This window comes from Malurus melanocephalus, unplaced genomic scaffold, assembly GCF_030028575.1.
Source record: "Malurus melanocephalus ecotype Western Australia unplaced genomic scaffold, MMel_1.1 scaffold_83, whole genome shotgun sequence".
Lineage (NCBI taxonomy): Eukaryota > Metazoa > Chordata > Aves > Passeriformes > Maluridae > Malurus > Malurus melanocephalus.
The window spans coordinates 2,261,691-2,288,266 of record NW_026623315.1 but is presented as its reverse complement, the minus strand read 5'-3'; the positions used below and the strand labels follow the sequence as shown (position 1 = coordinate 2,288,266).

General features: G+C 39.7%; 1 protein-coding gene across 1 annotated transcript in view; it reads left to right on the top strand.

Moving 5' to 3' along the window:
* ELMO1 (engulfment and cell motility 1) overlaps positions 1 to 26,576 on the top strand; it is a 78,540-nt gene that overhangs the window by 40,777 nt on the left and 11,187 nt on the right. The window contains exons 2-4 of the mRNA XM_057367736.1: positions 10,784 to 10,947; positions 16,577 to 16,689; positions 25,033 to 25,140. Coding sequence (XP_057223719.1) covers positions 10,787 to 10,947; positions 16,577 to 16,689; positions 25,033 to 25,140 — 382 coding nt within the window. The 5' untranslated portion in view covers positions 10,784 to 10,786. The remainder of the gene's footprint in view (positions 1 to 10,783; positions 10,948 to 16,576; positions 16,690 to 25,032; positions 25,141 to 26,576) is intronic.

Genomic DNA, 26,576 nt, shown 5'->3' with positions numbered 1-26,576 from the left:
ATATGAGGCACAAATCAGTTTGAAGCTTTGGGGGTTTTGGTGACTGCTGAAATCTGGAGTGCACAGAATCTGAATCTAACCTTTCRAAGGAAAACAAATATCTTGCTTTTATCTCTAAATTTATCTTCTGCCTAAAAACATATAGTAAATAATTATAGAGTTGTGGGAAAGAAGGAGTCTGCCGGCTGATTAGAAATGTGGATTAATGACAATATGGAAAGAAGTGCAGTGATTTGTGACAGTGTGGAAAAAAAGTGCAGTGCTAGCATTCGAGCTATCAGAGAAAGAATCTTTCATTACTGGAAGATTTTAAGCCTTTATCCACCCATAACTCACTAGTTGGTTACTTAAAATAGCACTATTTCAAGACTTTATTCAGCCTYCTAGGCAGGATTGATGTGTTTCTGGAGATGTGAGTGTTTCTGTGTATGTCATTGGTAGTTTCAGATCAATAGTGGGAAGTAAACTTGAAGCCAATCTTGTTTTAATCCTTTTGTGAGAAAAAATTCCTTTGCCTCTGATTTAATATGAGTAAAAGGAAGAGGGGSATAAAATAAACTGAGAATATAGTATTGACATTCACTGGAGGGGAAAAAAGTTGTGATTTTTTTTCAGATACCTCCTGTGTGTGTAATGAAGGGGAAGGAGCAATGGGACTGGTCCTGGTAGTTACTAGTACGTCTTTAGTTAAATTTCATTATAACTGTGGGTGCCTTTCCCCATGCTTGTGGAAGTCTCTTGGGTTCCCAAAATATTGGAAAGTAGTTTGTTCCATTCCCAACTTTCCTGGCTAGCAGATCAGTTTTGTAATCACAGTGAGGTGACTGAATGCTTTTGAATTGTTGGGTGTTAGTATTAGGTGTCATATAAATCATTGCTCTCTGTCCTGGGGAGTAGTTTATTTTCCAGTACTGYGTGTAGATCCCAAAAAACCTTCCCTTTGATCTGTGGGAGAAAAGATTGCTCCTGTGCAGCAATGAAAAATACAGGTTTCTGAAGCCATAAACCATTCCACTGAAGTTTTTAAAATGAGGTATGGCAAAACAAGTCATCTGTGCCTTTTCTTCTTCTAAGAATAGTCATGATATTCTTGGTTACGTGCCACAACTCAGGAGGAAAAACAGTATGTGTTGTTCATATTTATATGACCGGAACAGTAATGATATAAATACCTGAGGCAAAAATCTCATTGGAATAAACTGCAAAAATTCAAAATTTTCCAAAATCATTATTCAGTCATTTCAGAACGTTTTAAAATGCCAATGAAAATGTTTCTTTTTTCCTTTCTCTTGGACATACACATTTTGTTTGGCAGTTCCAAGCAGATCTTGGTGTGCAGTAGTCCTGACAACACTTATTATGATCTGTCAAGTCAGTAATTTGTGAGCAGCAGATTTACAGAATAATATTTATAGCTAGCATCTCACAAGTTGCCATGGGTTTAACCTCTTCATTGCTTCATGTATTTTTGTGAATCATTCAGCTATTTCATGCRGCTATTTTTATTGTTGTGGCACAGACTGGAATCTCTGATAACAATGCAATTATCACTTGAAACAGTTATTAACATGAGATGTGCTAAAAAATGGCATYCTGTAGGCATGTTTTTAAGCTCACTTCACTTTTCTTCAGTGATATAAATGTGAAAACAAGGCTTTACCTAAAAATTATTACAGCTTACTTTTGTTAWAAATTATGATGTCAAATAACATGTGGTCTCATTCTGAGGCATGACACATCTGAAAAACTGACTTTTTCAAAATTCCTTGATGCTCAGTCTGATCATTTCCCTTAACTGTAAGGGCATGCTAATAATGGGACTGAATGAAATAGTCCAACATGAGCGTACCAAACACAGAGTTTATGTATTCATCAGAAAAGMCTAAGTATATAGTTTAGCTTTCTAATTCAAAGAACTGAATCCAAAACCACGTTTTCAATCTTTCTGCTCATTTTTTGTTAGGTGGAAACTTCTGAAGTTTCACTTTACTAATGAAATGCAATGCCTAAAACAAAATAAACAAACAAGCAATAAAGAAAATAAAAAGGTAGCAATGAAATGGTGCAAGTGACTTATGTCAGGTCCAGAAGAAAAAAGCTGAAGCTTCCAGCTTCTATTTATAATTTTCCTTTGTTCATGTTAGTAATAGAACAAATGGGAAGGGGGCACTTTTAACTAAATAAGAAATTTTGCTTTTGGACTCATTGAAGGAGCAGCAAGTATTACATAAGTAATAGATAAGTATTAGCAAAGCTTGGCAAAACTGCAGAGCTTTTGCAAATAGAGTGTTTAATTATTGAGCATTTTTCACAGGCAAATCTCCTTCTCTGTGAAAAATGTACATGGGGAAATTTTCCTGAATTTGCTACTGAAAACAAGTGGAATTCATGGACAATGGATGGATTTTTCAGGTCTGACTGGTTTGGGAGAAAGATAGCWAGGAGGAGAGGTATGAAGTTGAAAGGTAGAGAAGCTGTACCCATATTGCCTGGTGCCTTGTGCTAGATGGTGTATTTGTTGGTCACTTAGATGACTAAGGAACTCCATTTCTCTTGGTGTTAAAAAGGCATGAACTTGGTGCACTGACTCCCCTTCCATTTAGAAATTAGCCTGGAGGGTTTCTRTAGTTGACTGTAGACAAGGAGGGGGACAACACAGGGATAGTGGCAGGATTGGACCATGTGCAATTCCATGTGGCCATTCTTACCTCAGACAGGATGGACCTCAACACAGTRGTTTCAGCTGGTGAAAGAGCCTGGAGATCTTTTCAGCAATGCAGCTGGTCACACCTACATTTCTTTTTGTCCCAGCTAAAGGAGATAGGAAGATATGAAGCTGTTATGCAAAGTATTGGTTTTTTATCATTTTATGCATTTATCAGATATACTGGTTCCAGACCCTTCTGTTCAACTTAAAAAAAAAAAAAATTCTCTGCCACTTTTCCTGTTTTTCCACCCATTTAAAGATTCTTTTTTTATTCATCATTAATATCTAGAACTTGAGTTCTTTGATTTTAATATTTTCCCAGGGGGAAAAAAAGCTATCTATTAGAATCTTGTCCTTGTTTTCCTCCTGTAGAACCAGCAGTTTGCCAATATATTAAGTTAATTTTCATTTAGYGTGTGCCATTTAATGTAATTAAGGGAAGCAGCACCCAAATGTGTGTTCCTAATCAYGGGTAACTCTCATATTGTTTTTCCTTAGAATTTGCAAGAGTCTTATTTGACATGTTAATTATTACRTTGGTATATGACTAAGGATACAAATATCTCCTCATTTCCCCCCTCCCCTCACTTAACATTTTGCTYGAGAAGATCAGTACATTTTGTCTGTGAAAAGCCCTGGATTAAATGCCACCCACAAATGATTTTGTGCATGTTTTATTTTGCCAAAGGAGGTTGTCAGACATTGGGGGAAATAATGTAATATTGGCTGACCTAAGACTTCAATTAACTAACAGGAAAGTTTACAAAAAACTGTCATATTAACTTTACACAACATTTTAGTGGGGTAGAAACATTGTCATACAGTACTTATTTCTTGTTTTGTCTACCTCTAAMCACAAAGCACAAACAGGAAATGAATTTTATTCATTATTTCTGATGCAAATAGTTTTCTGCAAATATTTAATGTGAGGCAGAAGTTTCATGTCTATTAGKCATTCCTGTTTCTGCCCAATATTACCCAAGCAAATGATATTTGACCATAATAGTTTAGGTTTGTGTTGTTTTGAATTGAACCCTAGCATTTGTGGGGAGCATCTGATTTTAGTCCTGCAAGAAGACAGTGAATTTCTTTCACGTTGTCTTTTATTAAAATGAAGACATTATGGAGAGTGTTTGCATGTGTTTTGATCATGATTCTAAAGCCACTTGCATTTCAAGTTTGTAAAGGACTGCTGTTCACTTCCTTTTCTRTTACTATCAATTTTATCCTTCGCTTCCTCTGGCCAGTCCTTAAGGAAAATTTCATTTCAGTCAGCTGCTTCCTGAGCCAGAATTTTAGAAATACATAATTTCCCCCACATTTTACCCTCTCCTTTTCCATTTAACTGAACTTCTAATAAAATATCTTTTTTTTCCCCTTTTGCCTTTGTTTTCTGTTGAAATACATCTATCATACTCTCTTTTTTTTCTTCTTCAGACTTGTCCCCATTTTTATTTGTTTTGTTGCAAGCTATCAACCAGATGCCTTCCTCTTCATGCTGATACTTGAAGCTTTGTTCCTGCTCTGGTCACTTTTTCATATTTATAACACCCTTCCCATTAGCTTGCTTTCTTTTTCCTTTGTGTACTCCACTCTGTTCCCATTCCTGTAAAAAAACATCTTCTTGCCCATTCCTTTAGCCATATTACCCTTCGGTGGAATTTTGTGATAGCCCTTTGTCTTTTTCTCAATTAAGTTCAAGATGCTTTTTGCTCCCAGCCAACGCCTCTGCCACTGTTACTGGGTTTAATTGAGAAAACAAATCATAAAGTTAAAAGAGAACTGGAGTCCTTCGTGGGTATCCAGTGGTTCTCCATCAGGATCTGTGTATCAAAGGGAAAAATAATCAGTGTAGCTAACAGAGTTGTGGCAGCTTTTGGAAAGTGCCAAATCAAGCTGTGGCCACACACCCTCTCTGTAGATGGGGAGTAGCCCAGGGATGTGATATAAGGGAATTAAGTGGCTCGTTTCCTCTGAACATGATTTACGAGGTGCTCGCATGTAATAGCACAACAGGCTGGGAATCTCTTGCAGGAACCTGAACATTTTTACATCAGCTTCTTCAGATGGAGTCACTCCTCAGAGCCCTTCCTTATTTTCTCTCAGCCTCCCTTTTGCACCGTTTTGTGGTGCTCACCAGTCTTGTGCTCATGACCCTGGTGCTCTTGCTCCATTCTTTCTTACAGCAGTGTAATGAATCCTCTTTCTCCTCTCCCACAGTCTTGGATTAAGAGCAGTCTCAACAGTGTAGTTTCAGTCTGTTTTCCCACACCCGTGGTTCATGATTCTAGGAAAAATCAAAAGCAGAAAAATCAAGTTCTCTGAAATGTAAAAAAATTGTGATCACTTCATTTTCAGCCTTYTCTTTCTTCACTACTTGCCCTTCTGGATCTTGGGATCCAGTGCAAGGTCAGGCTCTTCAGGTTCTCTTCCCTCTTTTCCTCACCAGAGGGCAGGCAATTATTTGAGTCCTCAGGCTCTGAACAAGATTTCACATTGATGTATTGCTACAGCATCAGGTTTTGTGACATCTGCTATAGACCTTTTAAACACCTTGTGTGGATCTGCTGTCACATCTCCTATCTCTCAGCACCATCATCACATCTGCTAGGTGTGCTCATTTGTCCTGCAAAATGCTAGTCACTGCTGAACTGGATTCTGATCCTGCATGGAAACAGACTGCTCAGCTTGATCAAAACCATTGCATTGTTTCAGTCTGTTTTCTGCAGATTGAAAAGTGTCTTGGATCACACAAGGAAACAAGCAAAAAGGAAGGAAGAAAGAAAGAAGGAAAAGCAAGCCAAAACTGAAGCAACACAAACTTTTTTGCAATGGGTTTTAAATTCTGCAGRAAAATGAAGAGATTAAATGTATCAGAGCTTATATCTGCTAAATCCTCTGACAGCTGCTTTCTCATCCTGCTTCCTGAAAATGAATCAACTTAATTATTCCTGTGGCTACGTACATCCAGACGGCTTAGAGTTGCCTCTTTATTGCTGGCTACAGTAACTGTCCTTGTGTTCTGGAATAGCTAAGAAGATTGAAAACTGGGGTTTTTTGTAATTCCAGAGTACACAGACTGTAATAGAAGTAATGGTCTGGAATTYTGGAGTCTCTTGTCAATGGTTAGATTGTGCCAGCACTGAGTTTAAATTTGCTTGTGTAGGAGGGCATGTTTAGATTAATATTCTAAAGTAATGTGSAGTGAATATTTGGTACAGGCTGTGACTGAGAGACTAGTGCAGTGAATTCATAGACTGCAATATGTGGAGATTGGGGTGGGGGGGTGGGGGGGAGGAATCACCATTAAATTATCTTCCAAGGATCCTGAAGCACAGGATGACTCCTCTTAGTACCCTGAAAACATAACCATTGATCTAGTTATAACAATTTATCCTTTGGAACGGTCTAAAAAATGTCTCAAATTACCTGGTGCACACATTAAACATGTAAAGTTTTCATTAAAGGAGTTGACAGGTTGCTTGTAAACTGAAGTAATTTCCTTTGCCTTCAGAATTAAATTTTCTTTACAGCCTCCTTTGTCAGTAAACACTGTTCATTAAGAATGATTTGGCTACTTCATTCTACAACCTTGTTTTTGCCTGCCTTGTGGATTTAACTGAAGGAAATCCTGGACCTCAATCACCAAATGACAGTTCCTCCTGCATGCTTTAATCTATATAGACCAAGCTAATTCTTTTCAGGAATTTTTAGATAGGTATGAACTTTTTAAAAACAATTTGCAAAGAGATGTCTTTCCCCCAGTTCTCTGTTGGTTGGCTGGATGATTTTTAAATGGTCAGGAGAAAAAGCTAGTGAATGAGGGCCTAAAACTTCTCACATCTCAGGTTCTGCAAGTCTGGTTGTAGAGAGGAGTGTCCAGATGAAGGGCAGTTCAGTGGCTTCTCTTGATCATATGCTGCAGTGAGGCAGGGGAATCACACCTTGCAGCACTTGCTGATGTTGGGCCAAATTAGGCAAGCACTGAACTAAGCACATSGTTGTAATGTGGATTATTTATGCCTAAATCCTGTCTGTGCAGAAGAAAGGTGAACTGTTGAGATCAATAGCACAGCATATTGACACACCCAACCCCCTGAGCCARCCACCCAGCAGCAATCAGTGTGACRTGTGMCCCAAGGTACCAGARGTACAACTTAGAGGCTTCTRTGATGGCATCCAGATGTGTTCTTGCTGCTGTCATTGCACATCAAAGTGCRTGCTTGTCTGAGTGAAACATTGATATTGTGGGGGAATTATGAGAAGGGGTCATCTCTCACCTGGTGCTCCACAGATCAGAGAATCATAGCATGATTTGGGGCCTCATAGACCATCTAGTTCCAGCCCTACCACCATGGACAGGGACACCTTCCATTAAACCAGGTTACTCAAAGYCCCATCCAGCCTGACCTTGAACTTCCAGGRATGGGWCATCCAACCTYCTCCCTGGGCAACTTGTTCTAGTGTCTTGTCACTCTCACAGCAACAATTTCTCTCACARCAACMATTTYTTCCYCATGTGTAATCTAAACCTTCCYTCTCTCAGTGCAAAGCCACTACYCTTGGGTAGCACCCCAGACTGGTTGTTGTGAACATCCAGACTTTCAGGCTGTTCTAGGGGAWGTTTCTGAGAAGATCGATGCTGTGAGTTTGTAGGAGTGTGTCTGGTGAGTGGAAGGCTCAGACTTAGGTTTCCACAATCCTGCAGGCTAATGGTAGTTATCTGAGAGGGCTGCCTGTCTTCTTCAGCCAGTGCCAAGAGCAAACTTTGCATCAGTATGGGGTAAGTAGAGTAGAGAGGTTTGTGCTTTKGGTAGCTGCAAGCAAGCTGCTGAAATGAGGTCAGTGAGAAGCTGTGTGTAGAGTTTGGCCCTGATAAACCCTTCTTTTTGATATTAAAAATTTCTCTTTTTATTTTTACTCCTTRTTTTAGAGCCCAAGTTCAGACTTGTGCTCCATCCCAAAAGAAGAGACTTTCTTTGCACAGGCAAAAGTTGTCCTGGCAAGAGAGAAAAGAGAGGGGGTAAATGTTGGAAAGCCAAAGTAGTCAGAATATGATATGACAAAGATGAGGACAAATAAGCAAAGCACACAAAAAACTAGATTAAAACAGCTTAATTAAAAATATGTAATGTCAGGATTCTGATTATTGAARTATGTTAAATGGATACAAAATCTGGGGAACAGGGTCCTATGTGTTTAATTTAAAAAGAAAAGAAGTTGGTTTTTTCCTATTGTCTTTCTTTTCATGTTTTCAGTGAATTTACCTGTCTTAGTTGCAACACAGAATTTGGATTCTTGTACCCATACAAGAGGTCTTCACATAAAAAGCACATGATTTAAAGCAAATGCGTGCTCTCAAACACTCACTTCTCAGTAAGAGCAGCAAAGCGTATTGTAATTAAAATAACTGYCTACAGTGTTTATGTACAATCACATTGAGTGGAGAATATCTTTAATTTCATTGTAAGGTCAGATACATGAGGAGGAAAGGTTGATGCTGTCTCTCAGAGAGCAGTAATCAAAGGCTGGCAACCTTTGCCAGCTTTGGAAATTGAGCTTTGGAAATTGAGCAAGTTATAAGTCCTTGGCAGTGATTGCCAAATGCTCAGGAGACTCAGTACGATCAGCAGCTTTGACACTTTGGCCACCTGGTTAAATAGTATTGGCTATAAACATTGCAAGGCAAGTGATTGTCCCCTCATGTGCTGGCCCTGGGGCATACACTTCTGCCTTCTCTCTCAGGAGCAAAGGCAGCCTCTAGGCCAAAGAGGTCTTTGATGATATCTTGGGAATAACCTTCCACACCTTAGCAAAGAAGAGAAATTTTCATTGTTTGCATGTTAACCCCAAAAATTTATTGCAGAGAAGGGAGTTGGGGCATTGAAAATAAACATAAGGGACAGGGTTCCAAATCTACTGAATTTGAACCTACTTCACAGAGTTTAGCCAAGAATGAGCAGTGCTTCATGTGGATGGTTTAGAGATCAGACTCTTTTAGAGTCTGATGGAAAGATCCTCATGCATTCAACTCCCTAAAATAGAGTATTAATTAATTTGGTGGTCCATTTCTTTTACAAGAAAAAAAGTGCTCATACGAGACAGGTTCTCTCTTCTGAGTGCCTGAATTTAGAAAACTAAATCTATATATAAGCAACAAAAAATCAGATCTGTTCAGGTATTTGAATGAACTCACGAAACTGAAAATACATGCATGCATAAGTGATTGCAGTCCTATATTTACTTGAAAATCTTTAGTGTTGAAAAATCAAGGTGATATGGCAGTGATAGTTTTTATAGCAGTATAGGATTGTTAGGTAGGATTGTCAAGAAGGCAGAAAGAGGAAGAAGAATATATTTTCAAACATCCAACTTGTCACTAGAATTATCTGTTTCACTCTTTCCTGCAATTCCTTTGAGGATGTTTCCTTTGTGGACATGTCCTTCATTACATTTCTTAAGCCCTTTTAGTTATAAAACCAAGACCCAGTGAAATCAGTAGGATTGTGCCGCTCACCTTGTTGGGCATGATCCATCAAGTTGTTTGGGGCTTACAGTGGTTTGTCATTTTCGAGATGTGATGGCAGTTTTCTTACTTGGACTGGTGAGTGCACTGTAAATGCAGGGAAGGAGGTGTTAATTCCTCTAAGCAGTCAGGTGCCAGTCAGGAGTTCATCCTTCAGTAGGGAAGTAGCTAATTCTCACTGGCAGACCAACTAAGTAATTCTTCATTTCTTTAGTTGTTTAGTTTCGCCTGCTGGACACAGCTAAAATGGGTGCTTAGCTCACATCTGAGAAAGCAGTTRCGTCACAGGAAGCAAAAATAGAAAACAGTTCAGGCAATGAGTTAGAAGACTGAGGCAATATGTGAAACAAGTATTTCTAAAAAAGAGTAGTTCTTGGAATTATTAAGGAACCTTTGAGGGGCTGAGCTTCTGTTTTAAAATACATGGTGAAGAAAGAATAAAGGAAAATTAACAGCACAGAAAAATCTTTGCCCGCTGTTTGCGTAACTTTTGATTTCTGTTGTCACAATTTGATACCAGGGGGCTGTTAGAATTTCCTACTGTTTTTTAGCTGTGGCATTTGGGTGAGATGGACCTYTCTAGGTAAGATAAATTGCTCTTTCAGCCAATTTAAGCACAACGTCAGATAAACATTTCAAAGTGTGTGACTTGCACCATCACCAAGGAAATGAGTCTGAGATTATGCAGAGACAGAGAGTAATCTCTCATATGTAKTTATCTGAACTAGATCCAAGCAATTCTCCTTAGTTAACTGTGCCTCAGCAGTTTTCTCCTGAAAAAACAATTATCATGAAGGATAGATGGCTGCTGCCTAGCCATCCCTCATTCTTATTTTTTGGTTTGCATTGTTTATGGCATTTATTCAAAAGCAATCCTGTAATATCTTTGGCAAAGTGATCTCTCTCTTTCTCCCAACTAATGGTCTCTTTCAGCGAGTTCTCTTTTTTCGCTGTGTACGGCCATAATGTGCCTGCATTGCAAGGCTTTCACGGAATCTCAGAGTGGTTGAGGTTGGATGGAACCTCTGGAAGTCATCTGGGCAGCCCTCCCTGAAGCAGGGCCACACAGAGCCAGTTGCCTGGGATCAGCTTTTGAGTATCTCAAAGGACGGAGAATCCATCACCCCCCTGGGCAACTGGTGCAAGTGGCTCCCCTTGTGGAGCAAGTGGCAACTTGCCAAGTGGAAAGTTTTCACCCTCACAGTGAAAAAGCTCCCAGTTTTTCAAGGGAGCCTCCTGTGTTCCAGTATGTGCCCATCAGCTCTGGATGTAAGGGAAAAAGAGTGAAACAATGGACCAGTTAGCAGCTCCCTGCCACCATCAAAAAAACCCCAATTTTACACAGAGCAGATGATCTTTTGATGTAGGCTGTGATGCGCTGTCAGAAGTTGGGTTTTTTTTCTGGTTGTGTGGCTGAAATGTTGTCTAGAGACCACATAGCACTTGTCACCTTTTATACCTAGAAACCTTAGTGTGATCCAGAATAAGGTTTAAAACAAAAACACAGAAAGTGTTAACACAGGTTCTTTTTCTCTCCTTGTCAACTGCAGGTGATGCAGGTAGTGAAAGAACAGATAATGAGAGCACTCACTACCAAGCCTAGCTCTCTGGATCAATTCAAGAGCAAACTTCAGAATCTCAGTTACACAGAAATACTGAAAATACGCCAGTCTGAAAGAATGAACCAGGAAGATTTCCAGTCTCGTCCAATTCTGTAAGTATTGCCTTCTCTCCCCACTCATTTTTTCATGGAGGGATTAACAAGGGTGAATGACATTTGTGAGCTCTTCTGGGAAATCCCAGGGAGGAAAGCTGTCCAGGGAGCTGTGCTCAAAAGCAGTAKTGAGGCATCTGCTTAAAGTACATTATGTTTTCTTCTGATGGAAATCATAACTTTTTCCTTGAGTTCAGTGAAACCAGATTTGCCAAATCCCAACAGGATTTCACATGGCTTATTTACAAAACAGTGCTTTGACGTTTCCCAGCTCCGGATGATTGTGAACCTGATTTTGATGCTGGTAGAGGCTTTCAAAAAAAAAAAAAAAAAACCCAACTAATCATATGCCACAACTTTGTCTTCAGTTCAAGACCTCTCTGAGCAAGATAGGGAGAAATCCAGAAGAAAAGGGGCCAATACACACAAAACTGACTGCACAAAAAAGTTGTCCTTGTTTATAACATTATAAATTGGTGTTAATGGCAAGCAGTCATTTATTTATTTGTAAATAGCAACRTTCTGGCAGTTAGCCAGTCCTTTGCTTGTTGTTTACTGCACAGTATGAAAGGCTAATATTGCATCCGTGGTTCCTCATTTCTCAGAATACTCTTTGTTCTGTTACATGAAAAATGGAGGCTGCACTTGGCTCTGGACCAAGTCTGGGCTTGCGGCTGAACTGATGGCACAGGACTGATGCAGACTCGATGCTGCACAAGTGATATGTGGAGAATAGCAGGGACCTTTGAGATCAGCAGAGAAATAGTGAAGATTCCAAAAGCATAAGCTGAAATGTCGTGAAATCCTGACKGTGTTGCAAGTGGGATGGCTCATGATGCTCTAAATCTCCTTTTCCTAGGAAAAGTATAGAAATGGATTTGGACCAGAGCATTTCAGGATTCAGAAGCAGGATACTAATTCTGATTTGTTTCTAAAGAATACAGATATTTAAGCACAAGCTCTGGGGACACAATCCTCCAGGGACAGCAGGGCAACAGTGGAAGCATAAGCTAAGTAGAATTACAAACTAAATGTTAACCATACCAGAGTGGATCAAAGGGGGAATGCTTCTTTTATGTTTCCAGTGTGTTAGGAAACACAACCTAATGCCCAATTAAAACTGATGTCACTTGCAGTMAGGCATCAATTAAAAAGCTACAAATGGTTCCAGTTAGTTTTGCATCATTACACTGCTCAGAAAGCCCCTGCAAATCCCCTGCAACATTTAGCAGTTCAAAGCTGCTCAGAACCGTGATGCTTGTCACCAAAGCTTCTCTCATTTTCCCTGCTTTCCCTGTAAGTCAACAGTTTAAGTATGATACAGGTCCATTATTTATATTCTCTTGCACCATCACCTCACATTGAAAGACTTGTCAGTGCCCTGTGCAAGCTCTTCATTTCCAGTGTCACTCCAGCTAGTTGCTCCCRCAGTATGGATTCTCCTTCCCCATCATGGAGCAAATGAAACAGCCAACATAAGTAGTTAAAAGCAACTGAAGTGTTACCAGAGAATCATTTCAAATTCAGGACAAAGGCTAAGCCTAAAGGCTATAAAGGCTAAGTAAATCGATAAGGTGTTTAAGCAATCACAACTGCATTTGCAGAGATTTAACTCCATGCATTTGCATTTTGATTACATCCATGATCACTTGTTCTCAACTGTGAAAAGAAAGAGTCCTTTCATTTTGCATTTTGATTTGATTCCCTGTACAGAACTCTCTCAAATTGCATAGATGGCACAGTTGATAGAAGTACAGAATCATGGCCCCATTGTAGGGAAARAGACTGTGAGTGAAAAGAGCAATTGGGGCTGTGCTGTGTATTTTAAAGCCCTGCAGATATGCTAAAAGAGACTGTGCACAACGGTGACTGTAACATCAGCAGATCTTGTTCAATTCTGCTTGAGATTATGGCATCAGGGGATGTTTTTTCCTATCCTGAACATGATGGAAGTCTTTTTTTTTTTTTTGCTATTCATTGTATGAAGCATGGGAGTTTTAAGCTTTCAAGCTGCTGGATAAGAGAAGCTTGAGTGAAGCTGGATTTGCATGTAAACTGGAAAGTGTTGCCTTCGATCCTGATCCTACAGCAACCTTGTTTTGCAAGGATTAGTTGTTTATTTTATATGAGCATTGTTGTATCACATGAAATAAASCTTTATCAATATCTACTTTTGATTGGGAAAAATAAAAAGTCCTTCAGAATAGATCTGGGGATTTGGGATCATTATTGATTATCCAAACTGCCGTTCCATAATGAAATGATGAACTGTCCCAGTTTCATTTTGAATGGCTGTAGAAGTTGTCTGGGAGTCCTGTGGGCCTACAGAGGACAAGAGATCTTCTTGACAAATTAAATGGCATCAAAGCTGGGTTAATACTAGATAAAAATTTCACATCCAACCGGGCACTTGCTGGTTAAAGGAGCATTAATGTCAACTAGGGAGATATTAGTAACATCTGTGTGAAAATCAGCAACACACAGGGAAAGAGAGGAAGGTGTCTGGATGCTTTTCTGTTTTTTATCTTACATATTTCTCTGCAGTGTTAGAAAGAGTCACTACTGCTTGTTCTGAATGTGTGATCAGGAGAGGAAGCATAGTTAGAATCCGGATAGGTAAAAGGACAAAACACATGAAACCAGTTCTGGGAATACTCTCCCATTGTGTTGAAATAATTTATATATCTATAATATGCCCCATCCCAGAAGGAAAACCACTGTCGAGTGAGTCTTAACTTTAAGCTGGAAAGGTAAAATCTGGGGACATTTTTAACTSCTGCTGAAGAAGAATTTTTATAATGTGAAAAACATAAAAATAATTTCTAATGATTTTCAGATATTTTAAAAACAAGTAACTGATGTTAGTGTTCTTCCAGTGTTTTAGACTGGTAARACCACAAAATTAATGATCATATGTATTAATATGTATTTCTCTCAGCCCTTCTGTCTTACCAGCACACTAACTTTCTGCATTCTTACGTGACAGAAACACAGTAGGAAATTAATGGCAGTTTTTTAAGTCACTGTCTCCTCCTCTGTTCCCTCTCTTCACAAGGCAAAACCTGTTAAGCAAATGTCATCTGAGGGGCAATAAATAAATATTCAGAAAATGTATTTGCATTTATGATCTTCCYTTAGCTCATTGTTCCTGTTAGATTTTAAAATTACCCAGAAAGTCCTATTTCTTGCACAAAGATTTTTTTTCTAACCCTTGTGTCTTTAGGCACTGATCATGAGGAACAGYACTCTATTGCCTTCAGATGGCTTTYAGAAGGAAATACAGAGTTTYAGAGAAGGRCATCTTTCATTTKTGTGCYGTGGRTWGATTRTTCTGACCCATTTCTGTCACATCCAAGTGGTGGAACAGAAACTTTTGACRGTGAGGAGCACTGAGTGGCAGGATCACCTTGCAAAAATATATCTGGAGTCAGAAAAATGGCCGAGAACCATACAAGTCAGAGTAATCATGTGTTGGCATGAGCTGCTGAGGRCAGTAAGGGCTGTAAGTGACCATGGCAGGGGCTTGATGGTCATACCGGGGTTCACTAAGTCCGGAGTTACCAGAGGCTGTTTCTCCATGGAATAATGAGTTMTCTCCTCAACTTCTGTGTGATAAGGACCATCAAACAGAAGAGAGTAGCACACTGAGCTTCACGACTGTGAGAGCAAACACATGGATGCGTGTGGAGGGCCTCCAGAACATAACCCAGGAGATGAGAGGTCCCTTCTTTCTTACCTCCCCTTCTCCCATGCAAAGTCTGCCTTAAGCACTGAAGTATTTTCGAGAGGATTATTTGGTTTGTTTTGGATTGGTTAAAAAATCCTTCTCTTCCTCTGGTTTGCAAAGGGCAGGTGGGGCATTAGAGGCCRGGAGATGGGATGTTATGAGCAACCAGGCAGATGTGAATGTGCTGGGTGACCCATTAATTTTGGGGATTTTGGTAGTGTCTTATGAATATGTTAACCTATTTAATGATAACCATCCCATTTCTCAATTAAACTACCCAAACATCAAACTGATTTTTATACCACTCTTGAATGTTTGRAATTAGTCCAGATGGAGATTTAGTCAGCAGTCTGGACTGCTGAGGAATCCACACTTGTGTTTTAACACTGTTGTCCTCAGCCTCTGCTCTCACACTTTACCTGAGGAACAGGGAAGTTCATCAGCTCAGTAAAGGCAAGACATTTATTCAAGCAGAAGATTCTTCAAATCACAGTGTTTAACCATTCAACATATTTATATCTTAGATCCCAGTGAGAAAACAACAGTGCTTGAAAATTCAAGTCCTAAAGTACTAATACCACATTTCCAAAAGATGGTCTGTTTCTATAGTGACAATACTTCCTTGATTTTTTTGACCAGCTAGGTTTTCACAGCTTGTAAATATGCACTGGGTTATGCATCCAGTCATTTCGCTAATACCTAAGGGAAAAAGGGCATTTTATTTAAAAGGCCTGATCTTTCTAGCAGAGGATTTGCAGTGATTTCAGTGGGGGTCTGGCAGATCAAAGGCGTAGGATCCAAATGAATGTGGAAATCAGCAGAGAATGGGCTTCCTAAGTTTTCAAGAAGAGAGAATTTTTTGTTGTCTCTATGGGATACCACAGCTTAGCTTCCTTTTGATGATGATTGCTGGAACATACTGCCAGACAGAATGATTTTTGGTATTACCTAATTTGCACAGCAATGCAAAATTATGGTTCTGACAAACTTCATATTTTATAAATCCTCTACACATTCAGTTATTTTCCTTTAATCTTACTAGGCTTGTTGTCGAGTTGATGTTTAAACCTGTCTTTTATGTATTCTTAATGAATCTGAGTGAGGACATAACTGATGAATTCAGACATCTGTGAATCCATGTGATGGTGTATTAAATTAAACTTTAAATATTATGTGCATATGTTTTCTGCCTAGTTCTTGACATGTTGAACTCTTATCAAAGTAAGAGGTTGAAAATGGATTTTCTGAAGGATGTATAAGATTATTTCTAAATGTATTGTGTGTCTCTGCACTCCTGGGCACAGGTGAGGTTGAATCCTTGAGTGATCCCTAGTCATGAGTTAGTCTTCAACAAATTCTGATAATAATAAATTAATCAAATTATATGAAATTAAGAATACGAATATAGTGCTGATCATTAGTTTAGCTCATTGGCATTGCTCCCTGTTTTTTATTTTGTTTCAAAATGTTTTAACCTTCATGTGTTGTCCTAAATAAYGGTGCTGGTGAAGTACACCAATGTAAAATGCTGCAACAAAAGGTGACAGACCCTCAAATAATCTTCACAGGGCTCCTGTGATGAAAGAGCATTATTTGTTGCAGAAAAACCATGTTGATGCATTATAGCAAGTGTTATTTTTAGAATGAGTAAAGTAAGAAAAAAACAACTTGCCTGAGTCATRCACTGATGTTGTGGCAGGGAGATGTCTATAACAAAGATGTCCCAACTCCCATTCTTTGTTAAATGAAAAAAGGGGTTTTTTTCTGGAGCAGACTAGATTCTGTCTGTGACAGATGTCCTTTTCAAACGCCTTGCAGAAACATCTAGTGAGACTCYGTCTCAGAGGAAAGAGGACAGTCTTTGATTGAATTTGACAAGTGCCTACTTTCTCTCTTCCCAAGGGAACTAAAAGAGAAGATTCAGCCGGAGATCTTAGAACTGATCAAGCAGCAACGTCTCAATCGACTTGTGGAGGGCACCTGCTTTAGGAAACTCAACAGTCGACGTCGACAAGGTACAGCTCAGACTCCCTAGTCTGGCTTTATATTGTCATTTTGGTCTAAAAGTTGAGCTGAGGAATACTATTTTTGCTGGCAGGATCCTTGGTTGTAGTGCTGTCTTGACTTTTGACCAGGAGTCATCTGAAAGCATCTCCAAGTTACAGATTTCCAGGATTTCCTTTTTCCATGAAACTGATTTCAACCTTATCACACAGATGATCTGGAACAAGTTTAGCCTTTGACAAAAACCTCAAGCAGCAATCTTGCATTTTGAAATGAGTGTTTTGATTTGTGCCTGAATTTCCAGGTTTCTTGTTCATCTCAAAACAATATCTTTGCAGGAATAGGTCATGAAACTTGAATTTGAATCTCTCAGACTTTGATCACCTTTATGTATGCGACAAGTTCACTCCACACCCCTCCCTCTAGTACCACCTGTCCTTTGGTTTAGTCTTWCATTGCCATATACAACAATTAAATTATGGTGTTTAAATACGCTTTTTAAAAGCACTTATATCAGTAATTTGTGTACCTTCATATGAATAGTTGATTGATATGAGAAGATTATTTTCCCAAATCTGAGTCATTGCTCARTGCTAGATTCATAGCTCATTCTACAAAGTAAAACTCCCTATGGTTCTTTTCCCCTCAGGGAAGCAMGCTTCTTTCTCCAGATAACGTCATGGGGACATAATGTAAGTTCAGCAGATTAATTAGAAGTCTYATCCAAAAATTTCCCTTTAAGCCCCTCATTTTGTGAGGATTCAGATTACTATTTGTCTTCCTCTGTAAATACAGAACAAATTAGAAAGYTACAAAAGCTAAGAGGAAGAACTGACAAAGATCAATATTTGAGACTTTCAGATTAATTGGGGAAAACTGCATTCTTCACAGAGAGAAGTGTCCCTGCAATGCCTTCTTCCTTAGAAACAAGGAGGCAATTTTCCTTAATGTAGGGAGGGTATTTATAATCTCTCTGTCATGCATACAAATGCCTGTGAAGTCCACTGTACAGAAGGATGATCAATGTTCCACTGTGAATTTCACTGTGAATACAGACTGGGTAGAGAGGCATGATACTTGTTTTTCCTTCATCAGCATACTCATGGAGTGAAAGTAATAAAGTAATGTGTAGTTTATTTGGCTACCAGTAGTGAGAGTTGTTTATTTTATTCCTCTGAAAGCCTTAATCCAAATGACTTAAATTCTTGGGAAGGAGCAGGGTTTATGGCAAATATTCTTATTTTRGCTGTTCTCCAAGAGGAAGATAGACTGTTTATTTTATCTTAAATTGTTGTTAGTTCTTGATTTATAGGATCAAGAGCCTTAGGGGATATAAATTTATTCAACTTATATGAGGACAGTTGAAGATTTTTTTGGTTTTCTTTTTTAAATCAATGTMATCTTCTTGGTCCTCAGTTGAGAGGGGTTCTTCCTGTCATGCCTTGGAGTGAATTCTACAAGCCATAAGATATATTGCTTTGATGTCATACAGGGCCAGAAAAAATTAATGATTCTTTGAAAACAAATAAAACAAGTGACCATGCCTCAAAGAATGTTGTCTTCTCTGAAATATATTGCTTTTTGCAGATAGAAGCCCATTTAGGAGGTCATGCTRCCTCATGCCTTTAAGAGTTGTGTATGCACTCCTGCACTCCCTGAAACAAAAGGGTGAATTACCATATCTGAGGGAGGCAGAGGACACAACCATTATAGGAGGTGATGACACCTGAGGCCATCAGGACTAAATTCAGTAAAGCCAACTGTGTCCTGGGGACATCAGGCACAGCCAGGCACAGAGGGGATTGTCCTGCTCTGCTCTGCACTGGGGTGGCCTCACCTCTGTGAGTGCTCTGGGCAGTTTTGGGTGCCACAACATAAAAAAAAAAACAAAAAAAACATTGAGCTCTTAGAAAGTGTCCAAAGGATATTCCGAAGGGCCATGAGGATGGTGAAGGGCTGTGAGGGGAAGCCCTATGAGGAGTGGCTGAGGTCCCTTGGTCGGTTCAGCCTGAGGGGAGACCTCAGTGCAGTCTACAGCTTCCTCATGAGGGGAAGAGAAGGTGCAGGCACTGATCTCTCCTCTGTGGTGAAGGATCTGTAACAGGACTTGAGGGAATGGCCTGAAGTGTGTTGGGAGGTTTAGATTGGCTAACAGAAAAAGATTTTTCATCCAGAAGGTGGCTGGGCTCTGGAACAGACTCCCCAGGGCAGTGGTCACAGCCCCAAGCCTGACAGAGCTYAAGAAGCTTTTGRACAATGCTCTCAGGTACATGATGTGATGTTTGGACATGGTCCTGTGCAGGGCCAGGAGTTGGACTCAATGATCYTTGAGGATCTCTTCCAACAACCCAGCCTATTCTGTGATTCTGTGACYTAACACCGTGCAATTYAATGAAGCACACTTGGCATAAAARCTATTCAAYTGTGATCCTTTTTTAGGTATGTACAGTGCATGGCAGAGCCCAAATAGCAAATACTGGCAGCTGACAGAACAAGCTCTCTTGAAATTTGCATTTATCCTTCACGGTCTCCTGTACTCAAAAGTAGCACAAACTGTAAAATCAGGGCTGTCATGATGTCAAGAATTAGAATATGAAGTAAAGTGAATGGAGGACCTGAGGTTTAGCTAGTGATACCAAACAGTCAATCTTTTCAGGAAATTCCTCTGAATGTATGTCCTGATAAAAATGGTAGAAGTCCCAAATTACCAGTGTGTCTTCTGTTGGCTTTGTCCCACATCCCCATCTTCTCTCTTGCAACCCAACTCCTTGTAAAGTTCTGTGTGCCACCTCAGGGGTTTCAGGAGCCCTGTCACTTGCCTGCTGTTCCAACTGAATTCACTTGCCATGGATCATTACCAAGGCTCTAAAAGGGCTGTGGTCCATCCAGGTCGACATGGAGCTGGAAAAGAAATGAGTACTGCTGCGAGGCATCACGATTTGCCTGTTGTGTGGCAACCTACTTAGAAGGGTAGCATGACCAGGGAGGTGTTACACCAATGTATATGCTTTTTTTTACCTTACCTATGATTCTCGTGTTCCCTAAAGTCCTGGAACAAATGTCAGAAATTTACAGATTGTACAAGAAGARCCTGAACGTGCCCTATACAGAAGCTGAAAGCATTAAATTGCCTATTTAAAGATAATTAACAGGCATTCGTCCATGATAAAGACTCCAGAGCAAACTTCTGTTAAGATTATTGCTTGAACATGTGGTAGGACACACATGGTTAGTCACAGTAAGYTGAAGAAATTGACTTACAAAAAAATGAGAAGGGAGTTTACAGTCTCTTATGGCCTTTTTGAGAGGAGATTAAATACTTTCATATACACCTAGCATTGGAAAGCCTCCAATCCGACAGGTGATTCACTGGGGGGATGCTGAAGATTAAGCTGTGAGGTGTCTATATTCAGATCTCTRCTTTTTGTGTTTCAGCACAGGATTATCATTGCAGGATCTCTATGTAGCTGAAGTTCAGAAATATCACTGTTGTCCCAGCAGGATCCTTACCACTCTTGAAAAATACATGGCCTTTCCCTTGCAAGGTTTTCATAGGAGAACTGCAGCACTAACTCCTGAGTTTTTATTAAGTATCTTAATCAGTTGGAAATGAAACAGCAAAATCTAGCTTATCCTTCTGATCACTGCTCGACAGCAGATSATCATGCTCCGCAAATCCCCACTTTGTTCCTGGACCATGAATATCTGCTGACAGGGAGACCTCTTTGGCTTTCTCCTTCCTTAGATAATTCCGAAAAGAAAAGGGRGAAAACTAAAGGGAAAACCTGCCAAGCACTCTACACCCCCAGTAGTTATTATTTCCAGTAGAGCTAAGTAGCAGATAAAGGCATTTTATTGAGGATAATAGATACTTCTGATGCTGTCATGCAGTACATTTGTAGTATATGTTGCTGGRTGAACTCTTGGAAGTAAATTCCCCTTTTAACTTTATAAAGATTATAGAGAAATAGCATGTTATTTAAATGGTTTTGTASCCAAAGATGAGTTCTCTCAAACAGTAATTTTTCGAAGGAAGGAAAACCCTGGTGATACACACCATTAAATTAAAAACACAAAGCACCATGGAAGTAACCTGGAAAGAGAAAACTTAAACTGAAACAAAAAATATCAAGTGAAGACAAGTTTTCCACCTTTTGCTAGGATAAGTAACTCACCGTTCTGAACAGCAACATACATTTTGCCTTTTTTCTGCCAAGCTCTTTTCTACTGCTACTTCAGCCTGCTGTCCATAATCCCACAAAAAAACCAAATATTCTGTGAGTGCATGACTGGCTGAGAGGAACCAGTTAACCAAATACGCCTCCAACATTGCCACAGGTCAGTTATTCACCAGCCATTTGGAGAGCTTCCTGCCTTGATCTAGGCTGTTAAGACCAGTTAGAGTGAAAATGTCACTACTGTTTTATTAGAGACAGAACAAAGAAAGAAAAAGAAATATATGCATGCCAACATGCATATATGGATATAAAATCTACACAAATACATATATTTCCATGGATATATTTAAAAGCATGTTCCTGTTGCTAAATCTGTGAGGATGTTTTTCTTTGAAAAAAAAGCTTCTATAGTAACCTCAAACATATCTTGGGAAAAAATACATATTCTCAGACTTCTGTCCATGCATATCTGAGTTATTTTCTCCCCAGATTCAAACAACAGAGYACTTCTGTACTAACCACAGCAGTCCTTTACCTGGAATGGTATTGTTAAGGGCATATGAATCATAGGCCATAAATGCATTTGGAAGCACACTGTGTGAATGGCCAGGCACTCTGTAGCCCATCAGCAACATGTTCTGTGCTCTGCTCTTTGTTCACAGTTTTGAATATTCCTTTTGTAGCCAATTCGTAGCTGATTTTGTTATTTGGGATTTTTTTAACCTCATCTATAATCTTCAACAATGTTCTGTGATATATTTAACCCATTTGCTACTCTAGCAATTATCTGAAAAATCAGAACAATTTGCTTGAAAATTTTTCAGGTTAAAAGCCAGAATGACTAATTCTGTTTCCCAAATAATTTCTAACACCCTAATGTGATTCCACCAGTGGTCACTGAGCTGAAAGACATAAGGAGTTGCCAGAAAGTGTAAACAATGTAATGTCTGAAAACTGTGATGAAATATCCAGTCCACACCATCTCTAAAAACTGGTTAGTGCCTGCCATCCCTACAGCTTCTTCCTTTGAGCAGGAGGTAGATGGTAACACTGGATAAAAAATAGGTATTATAACTCATTAAAGGGACCTAGTCTTTGGGGAAAATTCTTAAACCTGGTCCTAAACGCAAAACAAACCTCATTCTTTCCTGAGCACAGACTTGCCCCGCACCAGCTGTGCCAGATGTGGATATGGGGACTAATGAGGAAGGCCTGTCCTGTCTTTAAAGCCTCTTGTGAAACTTCAGCTCTGTGGATTTTGGTTTAAGAGTTCTGGAGGGTTTGGACAGTGTTTTTTCTTTGTTTTTAAAACACCACTTTTGAGTTATAGTACAAAAGAGCTTTTTATTCTGTTTTTTTTGTTTTTTATTTTTTTTTTTTTTTTTTTTTTTTTTTTTTTTTTTTTTTTTTTTTTTTTTTTTTTTTTTTTTTTTTTTTTAATTTATCAATTTAGTGTTCAGAGTAAATCCTGGTCCCTTCAGCATTATTCTATACACTACTTTTCCAATAAAATTGTGTTCAGCACCTGCACTACAGTAAAATAGCTCCATTCTGTTTAAAACTGCTCACCTCCAAGGCATTAAAATGTCATGTGAGTGGGATATTTTCTGATACACTATTTGTAGCATCATGTACAGCTGAAAAGAAAACCCCTATGGGTAAGGCTGAGGTGGCTGTAGAAGCAAAGGTTGCTTCCCCCCACGTTAGTGCCATCACCCTCCTCAGCCTGGCCGGGTGCAGTCATTTAGTGGCTGTGCTTGAGGAAACCTGGTTAGTTCCATTGGTAGCTTTCATTTAAGGGCTTTCCCCTTGGCAGCAAGGCTGTGGCAGAGCAGCAGTTGTTAGTGAGCCCACAGGAGAGTTGTGCTTCAAGTTACAGTCTATGCCTACTAGTTTTTAATTAACCTTGGGTTATAGGGAATTGCTGGAAAAGCTCCTCAAACACTGAGTTTCTTCCCATTAAACCACCCTTTTCTAAAACAAAGTAAGATATTTTCATGGAGGGGTGTTCCCCTCTTTTTTATTGAAGTGTGGCATTGAAAGACAGCCAAGGCTACCAAAACACTAAGCCCTAGGCGATTAAAGAGCCAAACCCTTCTGACACTAATGCTATTTGTGATAAATTGAAAGGAATTCATGGTAATTTTTTTTTYAGTGRCWCCATCTTTTTGCCCAGGTCATGGAKAAGGTAGTGAAACCATGTTGGTTTTTATCAGGAAAAAAATACTGTTTTAATTTTAGTTTGAAAGTTGTATTAATGTGTACAGCCCARTAAATAATGAGGCTGCAGTTAAAGCCAAGTATGAAAGCCTCCTGCTGCAGTTACTGGAGGCTTTTCTTGAGGCATAATGGTCAACCATCAGATTTGATGGGGTATATTCCTCAAGCACCAGGCTTTGCTGTGGTTCTGGTTGATTTCTCTGTAAAAGGTACAAATCCAGAAAATCTTCACATATATCCTTGTGAGATACACAAACTATCTAACAGTGTGTGTGTGCTCCTCAGATGAGAGTCTACGGAATGAGGGAGCCTATTTGCTCTAGTTTTTAGCAAGTGGGGTCTTTCCRATCCCATGCTGTGCCTCACTGTACATTCTGCTTACTGTCCAGGGATGCTGCTGTTTCAGCAGCTCTTTTGTATGCATCACAGAATCATAATCTCAGGCTCTGTACCATAAATCTTTCGGTGTTGTGCATGCCTGTGAAGCAGATAACTAGRGTCTCTCCCATGGCCATTTTGAGCCTTTGCCAGAGGTTTGTAGGCTTTTTTGAAACTTTTTCTGCAGAAGGGGCTGCACATCAGAAAGGAGTTTGATTTTTTCCCCAAACCTTTGTGCCCACTGTGACAACAAAATTTAAAAGGGCACRTGAAAGCCCATTTTTACCATTCAKTCACCAGYGATTTACTTCATTGCATTTTAAATRAMTGGCCAGRGGCCTGGGGTGTCSTTCAGGGAGCAGCTGGGTCCATGAAGCCGATGTTTTACTCCCAGAGCCAAGAAGCCCTTCCTTTGCTAACACCCCAAATGAGCTTACATATGCTGGTTCTACAGCTCTTCCAATGTTTTATCCAAACTGTGGCTCCCAGCRATCGCAGCGCCGCAGGGCTGTGTCAGTGCTAACGTTTCCTCTAAATTGTCCCTCAGGCTGCTGCTTGGCACAGCCTCAGCACTGCCAGTACAAGGAAAGCACAGAGCCAGATAAACCCTCTGCCCCCCTCCGCTGGCATTTTAACATCCAGCCTTGCCCTGAGCTTTTTGGAGATTTAGTTTGGATGTAACAAGATTGTATTTTTTGACAGCTTAACATTATGTGATCTACTTATTTAATAGAATGGGCTCTGACAAAGAAGGGTCACCTATTTGCTGCCATTTCAGAAAGGGAATTGGCAAGCTGCTAAGGCAGCRTGGTGGCCTGGCCCTGCGAAGGTGATGTTCTTCACAGGAGCAGGTTTTAACAAATGTTGTTTAGGGGAATTTTATCCTGTGAAACACGGGTTGTCAGGAGACGTAAATGTTCGCCTTTTAGGAAGGACTAAAATGCAAACTGGGGTGTGAACTGCATGGTCACACATATATTTGTGACCATGCAAAGCACTGAGTTATCTGCAGGACGAGGGACTTGACTGCTTTTTAAGTCCTTGCGTGTTTATTATGTCCAGTCTCTCCATAAATATGGAGGTGTTCTCCTGGGTCTGTAAAAATAGACATGAGTCATAATTTTCATAAAGTATGGGATATTTCAAATTTATCAGTTTTTGGGTGTCCCACACAAGACAGCTGGTAGGGCTTGATTTTCACATAGTGGGTGCTAAAAATAAATCTTTTATGGATAAATTAAAGTTATTCTCTCAAAGTAGTTACTTTGCCAGTCTCCTGCCTGTGAGGGTATATAATGTTTGGTAAAACAAAGTCAATTTTTTCTCACTAGTATTTTTTTTTGAGCCAGTGACTAGGTCAATAACAAAACCCCTGCAGAKTAATGCCAGCTTCATTTAATAAAGTAAAATTACTGAGCAAAGTCACTGCCCTTCTTATATATACCCCACRCATTTCTTCTGAAAGAAAAACTGGYCTTTCCCTGGTTAGCACCATGTTTGAATAAGCTCTCTCCTATGCTGTTGGTAAGGCTGATGAAGACATGTCAGTGACCTTGTTTAATGTGTTTGTTTCAACAGACAAATTTTGGTATTGTCGGCTTTCACCTAATCACAAGGTCTTGCACTACGGAGACTTGGAAGAAAGTCCCCAGGGAGAAGTCCCTCATGATTCTTTGCAAGATAAATGTAAGTTGTGCACAAAGATTGTGATGCTTCTGTTTCCTTTATGCTAATTCTTCTTTGTAACTTGTAGTAGGTTTCTCTTAACATCGGGACATTATCAACAGCTCTCTTTAAGAAGACAGAGAGCAGGGAATATTTCCTCCTGCATTCCAGCACTGCTCTCCTGGTTCTGACAAGTGTGTGTGAGGACTGAGCTAAGTTTATCAATGAGTTCATAATTTCATTTAGCTTGGAAACRTCATGTCTTTCTTAGGAAGGAACACAGTTTATTTTCATTGCTCATCTAAGTGCAGATGTCAAATAAAAATACTTGAACATATTCAGAAGCACTGGCTGTCCATGGAAACAGACAGTCTAGTGACTGGGGGAGGAATATGTGGTAGAGGTTTTTGTTATTGTGAGGAGTGGACTTAAAGATGACGCATCACTGTGAGCAGTATTGAGAGGACCTCACCATTTCAGTGTACCCAGCTGGGAGAGGACATGTCTCAGTGGCAACTCCTATCAGGGGATTTATTGGGATTTTTCTTATGGATAAAAGTAATTTTGGAACTCTTCAGAAACATCATATTCTAGTGATTTCCCTTTCATCCTTCAACATTTATTGTAGGGGTTTAGCCTGCAATCCAGGGAAGCTTTTATGTGATGATAGAAATAATGAATGTAGTTCTGTCATTGGAAGGTGACTTCAAGAAATCCAGAATTGAATAAGGAATAATCTCTTTTTGTGCTTTTCTGAAAATTCTAGGCATTATCAAATTAGACACACTTATAGAGGTGTTTTGGCTGGTAGTTTCAGTTCTTTCATGAAATGGCAGRAAGATTAATTTTTCAGAAGTTTGAAATTTTTCCAGTCTGAAAATTGGGGTATGATACTAAATTTCCTCCCTTACCCTATCCCCAGGCAGCACCTTTTAAAACATCTAAGTGCTCCCAGATGCAGTCTGAGAGCAAAACAAGAAAAGCCTGTGTGGTGCTGGAGACCTGACAGTTTGCAGTCACGTTCCCTTGTTTTCGTTGCCTTACAGATTGCCTCAAGGATRTTCCACAGTCTTACTGCAATCTTGGCAGAATGTAGGACAGGGCCTCACATTGCWGCATTGGCACAGAAATAGGCTGTTTTTGTGGACAAGGCTTAGAGAAAAAGCCCTGGAATGTTACAGTCGTGTCAGTGACRGAAGAATGGAAGTCACACTTGAACTGTGGGCACAGTTACAAGACCAGCAGTTCCCAGATTTGTTTGCTTTGGAGCTTCCATGCACAAACCTCTGACCCTGACTGTGAGCTTCATCTAACACTTGCATTTTCCATAGGCTCCTGAGCCTAGTTGGGAAGGTCAGGATCCCTTGGGGGCAGAAGATTCCTACTTTAGAAACCACTGGGCCAARCACACACAGTTCCCTCAGCATGGCTGCTGGCAGAGCAGATACCAATTTAGT